Source organism: Hemicordylus capensis, chromosome 5 (genome assembly GCF_027244095.1).
Source record: "Hemicordylus capensis ecotype Gifberg chromosome 5, rHemCap1.1.pri, whole genome shotgun sequence".
Taxonomy (NCBI): Eukaryota; Metazoa; Chordata; class Lepidosauria; order Squamata; family Cordylidae; genus Hemicordylus; species Hemicordylus capensis.
The window spans coordinates 45,312,164-45,321,654 of NC_069661.1; the positions used below are offsets into that span (position 1 = coordinate 45,312,164).

A 9,491-nucleotide genomic window follows, 5' to 3' on the forward strand; every position below is an offset into this window, starting at 1 on the left:
AGAGGCCTGCACCCCCTCCTTCTTCCTCAGAGGAGGAAGATGAGGAAATGGCTCTTATTCGTGGCTTAATCACCCGTATGGAGGCGCTAGAGAAGGCGAAGGCTGCTCCTTCTGACCCGGGGGCCGGGCCTTCTGGCGGGGGTGGGGTTCCGCCTCCCAAGGTTCCCCGGCGGACCAGGGGGTCTGCCAGGAGTCAGCTACTAACGTCTGTTTCTAGCAGGTTGGAGGCGCTGGAGAGAGGATTGAACCCATCAGGCCTGGCCCCCCCCGGGGGGCCGGAAGCGCCTTCTGCTCCTGAGGGACCAGCCCCGGCTCCGCCTGTTCCTGTGCTGCCATCTCCCGTGGACCCGGCTCCTGATGTTCCTGCGTCATCGCTGCCTGTGCCTGCCGCTTCGGTTGGACATCCGCCTGCAGATCCGGCTATGCCGTTGGTTCCGGGTGAGCCAGCAGCACCGACACCTCCCGGCGGCACCGGCCAGTGGCCTGCTGTTCCCTGGCCGATTCCTGCCATGGGTGGATGGGGGCCAGCTTCCTACTGGTCCCCCTATACACAACACTTGGGTATGGGTTTTCCTTTGGCGTTTCCTGGGGTCACGGCTGGTACACAGGGTGCAGCAGAGCAGGTATGGTTGGGCGGGCGGCCTGCGAGTGGCCCGTTCCCCTCCCCCAGTTTTCCTTCTTCAGAGCAGAATGCCGCTAATCGGCCTGGGTATTACCCAATGGGGATTCTGCCTTCGGCCCAGCACGCCCCCTACGGGGGCATGGGCCTTCCCCTAGGGGATCACTTGTTGCCTTCTACCAGGGAAAAGATTCTCAAGGGGGAGTATGTAGACATCTTTAGTCTTCTGTTTAGGGAACCAGAAGTTAAACATAAGGAGGGTGAGTCTTGCAAGGAGCATGAGGCCACCAAGAGAAAGCCAGTGGAAAAAACATGGAATAACTGGCTGTCTGGCTTTACTATCTACATGGGCGTGATACTTCAGGCGCAGCCGGCTCGGGGCCCGGCTCTCCTGAAGTATATGGATATCATTCACCGTGCTGTCTCAGATTTTGCTGGATCTTCATGGATCCGTTATGATGAGAGTTTCCGTATGAGGGCAGCTTTGGATCCCACTCTGCCGTGGGATACACCTCTGCAGGAACTATGGCTGGTGATCATGTCTCCAGCTCGCCCAGTTGAAGGTGACCGCTCGGATAGTGGACACTTGTTGTCCAGGCCTTCCGGGGTTTCGGCCGCAGCGGGGGCGGGCCAGCAGTGGGTTCAACCCCATCTGGTCTGCTGGGAGTATAACACCAGCGGCAAGTGCTCTCACTCCCCCTGTCGCTTCAGGCACGCATGCGGTTTTTGCGGAGCAAAGCACCCCAGTACATCGTGCTCCCGAGCCAAACCTGGTGGTCCCGGGTCCAAGTTTAGGCCTGGAAACAATCGGAAGGGTGGTCCCCCCCCACCCCCTTCGGGTAAGGGGCCCCAGCCCCATCAGGCTTGACGTGTTAGAGCGCTTGCTGATGGACTACCCTGACCGGTTGGCAGCCTCTTATCTACTTTTGGGCTTTCGGGATGGCTTCCGGATTCCTTCCTCTGCACGCCGGGGGCTAGGGAGTCCTCGTAATCTTAGATCTGTGGTGGGCAAGGAGGATGTGGTATTACGGAAGATTACTAAGGAGGTGGTGGCAGGTAGGGTGTTAGGCCCCTTCGATGCCCCTCCTTTTCCCCGGTTACGAACCTCGCCCCTTGGAGTGGTTCCAAAAAAGGTTCCTGGTGAATTCCGGTTAATTCACCACCTTTCGTATCCCAAAGGGTTGTCTGTCAATGATGGCATACCCGATAGTTTGTGTTCGGTTCGTTACACTTCCTTTGATGAGGCAGTCAGAGTAGTTAGGGGTCAGGGCCCAGGGGCCCTTTTGGCCAAATGTGATATTGAATCCGCCTTTCGCCTGCTGCCCGTTCATCCGGACGACTTTGAGTTGCTGGGCTTCACATTTGCTGGCCAGTTCTATTTTGATCGGGCCTTGCCAATGGGTTGCTCGATCTCTTGTGCCGCCTTTGAGGCTTTCAGCTCTTTTTTGGAATGGGCGGTCAGGCGTAGGGCGGGCCTTCAATCTACAGCTCATTATTTAGACGATTTTCTTTTTGTCGGTAGGGGCAATTCAGGGGAATGCCACCGCTTGTTGCGCTCCTTTATGGGGCTGGCGGAGGAGCTTGGGGTACCGCTGGCTAAGGATAAAACTGAAGGGCCAGTTACCCGGCTTTCCTTCTTGGGTATTGAGATTGATACGCTTGCTGGTTGTGCTAGACTCCCGCAGGCTAAACTACTAGTGCTGGTGGAGCTGCTTAGGGCCTTAGGGCGGGCCCGTAAAGCCTCCCTTAGGGAGCTTCAGGTGGTAACGGGGCATCTTAACTTTGCTTGCAGGGTTGTTGCCCCTGGTCGGGCCTTTCTGCGTAGGATCTGTGACTTGACAATGGGCCTGCGCGCTCCCCATCACAGGGTCCGGGTTACTGAAGGGGTCAGGGCTGATTTGTCCCTTTGGGAGTCCTTTCTGGCCGGCTACAATGGGGTTACTTTTTGGAGACAGGAGCAGCTTTTAGAGGCTGATCTGCAGGTCCATTCGGACGCTGCTGGAGGTGCAGGTTTTGGGCTTTACTTTAGGGGCCGCTGGTGTGCTGCTCCCTGGCCTCGGGACTGGTTTGAACGCGGGGTAACGCGGGATTTGACCTTTTTGGAACTGTTCCCAATAGTGGTGGCAGTTCACATCTGGGCTGAGGAGTTTGCTGACTCCTCAGTTCGTTTCTGGTGCGACAACCAGGCAGTGGTGCAGGTTGTCAACTCTCAGTCTTCGCGCTCCCCTAGGGTTATGGTTCTGGTCAGAGCTTTAGTTTTGCAGTGTCTGCGGGCCAACATTTTGTTCCGCTCCCGCCATGTGCCGGGGATTCGGAACGACATCGCTGACGCTCTGTCTCGTTTCCAGGTGGACAGATTCAGAGCGTTAGCTCCCGAGGCTTCTCTGCACCCGGACCCCATGCCGGCTTTCCTTTGGCAGCTTGGCAGGTGGAGGCGCAGCAGGCGATAGCGGCGTCTCTGGCGCCTGGCACCAGAGTTAGCTACGCAGCCAAGCTTGAGGCTTTTGCCCTTTTTCGAAGGGCTGAAGGTTTGCCTGAGGTTTGGCCGGTCCCCGTGGGTCAGCTGCAACAGTTCCTAGTCACGTTACGCAGAGCAGGACGGGCCGTGTCCACCCTGGGTGGTTATTTAGCTGCCCTTGCATTTGAGGCGCAGGTGAGGGGGGTGGGTGATTTTTCCTCCGACCCTCGCGTGCGGCGCATGCTGGAGGGCTGGGCCAGGGCTGACCCTGGCCCTGGAGACTCTAGGCAGCCCTTTACCCTGGATATGGTGACCGCTACACTCAGTCAGTTAGCCGGGTGCTGTGCAGATTCTTGGGAGGTGTCTTTGTTCCGGGCTGCGGTTTTAGTGGCTTTTTTCGGAGCCTTTCGCCCCGGGGAGCTGCTCCCGCGCAGCAGGGTTTCCCCTCGTGACCGTTGTCTGCAGTTCTCCGACCTGTCATTGTCAGGAGAAGAGGCGCAGCTTTTTCTTCGCCGCTCTAAGACGGATCAGCGGGGGAGGGGCCAGACGGTTCGCTTGGCGGCCGCTGGGGATAGGCAAATTTGCCCGGTGTCGGCCCTCAGAGCCTATGTGGCTCTGGGACCGGACTCTGGGGGGTGTTTGTTCGCGCATTCGGATCGGACTCCTCTTACCCAGTATCAGTTTCTTTCAGTGATTAAAAAGGCCCTTAGCGCGGCCCTGATTCCCCTTGAGGGAATTACGCTTCACTCTTTCCGCATTGGGGCAGCTACTACTGCCACGAGGTTGGGCCTCCAGGAAGCGGAGGTTCGGAGGATTGGGAGGTGGAAGTCCGTGGCGGTCAGACGCTATGTGCGCTGACAGCGGGCTTTTTTCGGCTGCTATTGATTGTGTTTTTTCCCTTGGCAGGTGTTGGGGGATCGGTGGCTCCAGTACGGATCCTGTTGTGCGGCCACTCGCTGGTCTTTTGGGCCTTCAAGCGGGCTAGCACGTCTCGTTGGGGATCCCAGCTTGGGTTTGGAAGACGGGCTGCTGTGTACTGGTTGGGCATGCGTGGGATGCTCTGGAACCAGCTACTGCCCGCACTTAGGGAGCACTTAGATAGTTTTTCCCCGCCCGACATCTTGGTTTTGCATTTAGGGGAAAATGACCTAGGCAAGCGGACTGGCCTGTCTATTGTTCAGCAGGCCTCCTCTGATTTGTCCTTATTGCAGGAATGGATGCCCGGGGTGCTTATTCTCTGGGTTAATTGGCTGCAGCGTAGGGTGTGGCGGAATGCCCGTTCGGGGCTTTGTCTAGAAAAGGCTAGGCGCAAAGCTTCAGCCGCAATTGGGAAACTTGTGATAGCTGCCGGTGGTGCTGTAATACACCACCCTAATGTGGTGGCTCGTCTTCCCGAGTTATATCGTGCCGATGGGGTTCACCTTTCGGAGCTTGGTTGTGATCTATATTTAGGTAACATACAGAGGAGGCTTGCTGAATTTTTGGGCAGTGGTGGGGCAGGGAGGTCAAGCGTGGGCTAACCTCCCTGGGTGGCGGTAACAGTGCGGGCTGAGGGGTAAGCAAGGTATAGTATCGGTGAGCACCCTTGGATATTTAAAGGTGGATTGGTTAATCGCTCCTTTGTTGCCTGTGCGGCGCGGGGAGTAATTGATGGCCATGAAACCTGCTCCAGGTCTTCACCATCCTTTGGGCTGCGCAGTCCGGGGGGGTGAATACCGGGAGCTGTCCAGGTCCCCTCTTCTAAGGGGGTGGTTGGCTTTGATGGAATAGGGCAGGGCGTGCCTGCCCCCTTTCCGGAGCCAGGGTGTGTCGCCCAAAGTGGCAATGGGCAGGATGAGGGTAATCCTAGCCCTTGCCTAGGAGCCCGCACTGTTTCGTTGGTGATTCATCACCCACTGTTCAGTTCGCCTTTGCTGGTTGTTAATTAATTAATAAAGAGAGGCCCTTTACCCATAAAGAATGTCTAAGTGTCTTCTTGGGCCGGGGTCTGGGGAAATGGGAGCTGTTATATGGAGTTATATGGAGTCACTCAGGGATCCATTCTGTCACCAATGTTTTTTAATATCTATATGAGAACGCTGGGTGAGGTCATCAGGAGATTTTTTTTTTTTTAAAAATTACATTTTATATCCCGCTCTTCCTCCAAGGAGCCCAGAGCGGTGTACTACATACTTAAGTTTCTCCTCATAACAACCCTGTGAAGTAGGTTAGACTGAGAGAGAAGTGACTGGCCCAGAGTCACCCAGCAAGTATCATGGCTGAATGGGGATTTGAACTTGGGTCTCCCTGGTCCTAGTCCAGCACTCTAACCACTAAACCACGCTGGCTCTTTGGTGCTGAATGTTATCAGTATGCTGATGACTCTCAAATCTACTTTTCCTTTTCATCTATATCATCAGGAAATGGTGTTCATATTGCCTGCCCACAGGCAGTAATGAAAAAATATAAGGGGAGAGTGGTACTACTCAAAATAACAAAGAAAAAAATACCACCCAATGCAAGAAATAGAAACAATGCCAATATACATATGAATGGAACTTCTTGAATCATTTCATTAATATAAGTCACTTATTATAGTAAAACACTGAATATACATGAATCACTTGACAAGGTTTCGCGATAAGTCCTTGTTTCCCAATGAGCTTCCTCAGAAGTGAAAGAACAATTGTTATGTCCCAAACATGATAAACTTTACATCCTCCCTGGTGTATAGAGTTCTTCATAATATCCTCCAAAAATGTTTCTTCAATTCCTCCAAAGGGAGTGTAGGTTGTATCCAAACATTCTTAAATTTCTCCAAGGGAGTTAGACAAAGTCCTTATAAATACAAAACACAAACCATACATAAAAGAAAACATTTGCAAAACATGAGAGAAAACATTTATACAACGTACTGAAATTCATATGTTTACATCAAAGATAATTGCCCAAAAGGTGCAACGGTTCACAAACTGCTGCCCAAGCTGACACCCAGTCTTATCAAGCCTGCTCGGATGAACTGACCAAGCTGTCTTACTCCAGTTTTATAACACTCTCAGTCATTCTCAGCTGCTGAACCTCCTAATCAGCCACTATCTGGCACTCATCACGCTTAATTAGGGCACCACAATTACAAAAAACAGGAAGTCTAAATTCGTGTTTAAGCCATAAGGTGACAGGGAATTTAATCTGTGTATATAAAACGATTCTTGTCTGTTTAACCATCTTACTGCATCAACATTACAGTATCTAAATTTTTCTTTTCTAAAGGTGGAAATCACTACAAATTTAAAGTCATCAGGCTGATGACCAGCTAGCAAAAAGTGTTCTGTGAGTGGTGCCTCTAATACTCCATTATTTATTCTGTAGTAATGTTCTAAAATACGTTTTTTAACCGGACGTATGGTGCAGCCAACATATAGCTTTAAACATGGGCACATAATAACATATATGGCATAAGCAGAATTACAATTGGAGAAATCTTCCAAAGGCTTAACATAATTACCAGTAGGGTGTTGAAAGACTTTAGTGGGCAATGAAAACTTGCACACAGCACACGTCCCACATTTGAAATGGCCCTTAACCCTTGACATAACTGAACTCTCCTGTGGCATATCAGAGTGTATCAAATAGTTAAACAAAATTTTATTTTTCCTGAAGCCAATCAGCAGTGGTTCCTCACAACCTGGAATAATATTAACCAATGGCCAATATTTGAGAACCACTTTTTAAATTTTATTACTTAGTAAAGAATAATTCAATCCTCATGTAATCCTGCGTGGTATGGACTTATCTTTGGTCTGAAATAAACATCTCCTCTGAATGCTATCTGCACGTTGTCTCGCTCTCTTAATAATATGCCAAGGATAATCCCTATTCAGCAATTGTACCTCAAGCGTCCTGGCAGATTTCTTATAATCAGAGTCCAGGGTGTTGTTTCTTTTTAATCTGAGGAACTGCCCAAAAGATAAATTATCTTTTAAATAAGATGGATGAAATGATCTATAATGTAAATATGTATTACGGTCAGTCTCCTTGGTATACAATGATACAGAAATACGATGGTCAAATCCAATATGTATATAGACATCCAGAAATGAAACTTTGGATGAACTTATATGACTTTCAAATTTAATCGTTTCATGAATGCGATTAATCCATTCAATAAACACCTGGACCTTCTCTTTATCTGAAAAAATAATAAAAATGTCATCAATGAAACGCTTATACAAAAGCAAATTATCAAAAAATGGATTGTTATCCTTATTGCAAATAATATGGGATTCCAATCTTCCATGAAGAGATTAGCCAAAGATGGGGCAATAGGGCTACCCATTGCCACACCCTGAATCTGCAGGAATCGGCAGCTACTTCAGGGGAGGAGTCATGAGGTAGGGGTAGATTGGATAGAGCAGTGAAAAGAAGGACGACACAGGATTTTCGGTGGCACTCTCGAAGGGGAAGGAGAAAAGCTTAGTGATCAACTTATCAAACAGACATCTGTCTCGGGAACATTTAGAAGTGCTTAATTATGGCATAGGTTATGTACCTATGGCTAAATACAAGTCTTTTCAAACTAGAATTGATATATTTAAATTGATAAGAATGATTAAACTTAAAGCCTTTTTTGGATATTCTCAGAGTTCTAGAGAGGATTCATTGTTTAAATCTAAATCTAAATGTTGTCCCAATATTGATATGCCTTCTATTAATGTCTTTAGTCAGATAGTGCTCAGAGAAGTAGCTTGGAAAATCTACTTGGAAAAAGTAGATTGGAAAAAGCACGACAGGCATCGTATTATAATTTTATAGGATAAAAACAATTAAACAGTTTAGTCTTGTCATGAATCAAGTTGTGTCCTTGTTTTCTCATATGAGATGTCTTCCTCTGATTTACTGTATGTAGTAAAGAAACTACAAGTGTGCATCTGAGTCCGAGTTTCCATTGCTTTTTTTTTTTTAAAGGAACTGTGTGTAACACAAATTCTGTGCCAAATGCTTCATCTTATCTATTGTTATGAGGTGGCCAGAAATAAAGTTATGTATGTATTTATTTATGTTATGTAGCATTATTTATTTATTATTAATATTATCTATCTATCTATCTATCTATCTGGGACTTAGAGAGAAACCACGCATGAATGAAACACTTAAGCCCTCATCAGACATTATAACTTATAATGTGATAACAGCCTCCATCACAGAGATGGCTTGGCCCTCTTCAGAGAAGCCTCATCATAACCATGAGTGGTGGGGGGCATGCATGAGCAGGACTTCCTCTCCCTTCAGCGTGCTTTACATGTGTGAGTTTGGCCTACTTTCCAATGGAAAGAAAGCTTTTGAGCTCGCTCTCTCTCTCTCTCTCTCTCTCTCTCTCTCTCTCTCTCTCTCTCATATAATTTCCGCGTTTACAAATTTTACAAACTCGTTGTCCCAGCACCCAGAACTCCCACAATGCACTGCACACTCATGTGGTGCATTTTGGAGATCCCCCCTAGTGCTGACTGTGACCATGTGGTGCCAACACACGAGCTCTTAGCCCAAGTTAAGGGTGCCCCCGTGCCCTTAACTCTGGCTAAGTGGCAGGCTCCCTAAATGGGTTTGCTGCTGTGCCACTGCTGGGAGCCACTCACCTCCTGGCAGTACACATGCGCAGCCAAGAGTGGGCTTGGCTGCACGTGTGAACAGCCTCTTTGTGTGATAGATTTCCAGAAAGCATTTCTGTGAGGGAAAGTGTCCCAAAACAATCCTTATCAATGTATGAATATGGGGCCATTATCACATGTATTTTGTTGTGTGCCTGTGGGAAGCAACAAAAGACTCTAATGCACTGAAACAGAAGTATGAGATTGTTATGTGTCAATCTGCAGTTTTCATTTCTTTCTATATGGAACTGCTCTCTTTGTAGTAATTCACATTTTGAAGCAGCTCTCAGCTCCCCCTCTTTTACCAATATCCCAAGAGTAATCCCCAAATTACTGGAGCCTTCTGGTGTACAGCTGAGTTCTTGGCCTCTCATAGGTAGTTATCTTGGCAGCTTGCAAATTAATGAGCAACAGACTGCTGTTGCAGCACCTGTGCTCAGACTCATATGTGGCCTGAACAAACACTAGAAAAGCAAATGAGATTGTGAATTCCTTTTGGAGGGAAATTCTGTATCCCAGTCAAGTAAGAACAGTATTTCATACTACACAGAAAAATACAAATCCTTACTGAAAGGATTAAAAGGATTAAACCATAACCCTAACCCCTGCTAACTTAGCAGAGAGGCCCCTTTATTTATTTATTACACTTTTATACCACCCCACACATGTGTCTCTGGGCGGTTCACAGTGACTGTATCTGCATTCATTTAAAATGTGAACCTGAGTTCACTTTTTAAAAGCTCATGCCCCTCAAGTGCATGGTACAGATAGGAAGCATACTGCCATACCT

General features: G+C 48.5%; 1 protein-coding gene across 1 annotated transcript; it reads left to right on the forward strand.

Moving 5' to 3' along the window:
• The first annotated feature begins 223 nt into the window (after positions 1 to 223).
• Positions 224 to 4,768, forward strand: LOC128325688 (uncharacterized). Its single transcript, XM_053251341.1, has 2 exons — positions 224 to 438; positions 3,984 to 4,768. Exons 1-2 carry the CDS (start codon positions 423 to 425, stop codon positions 4,595 to 4,597), a joined length of 630 nt encoding a protein of 209 aa, XP_053107316.1. The 5' UTR covers positions 224 to 422; the 3' UTR covers positions 4,598 to 4,768.
• Positions 4,769 to 9,491: the final 4,723 nt, after the last annotated feature.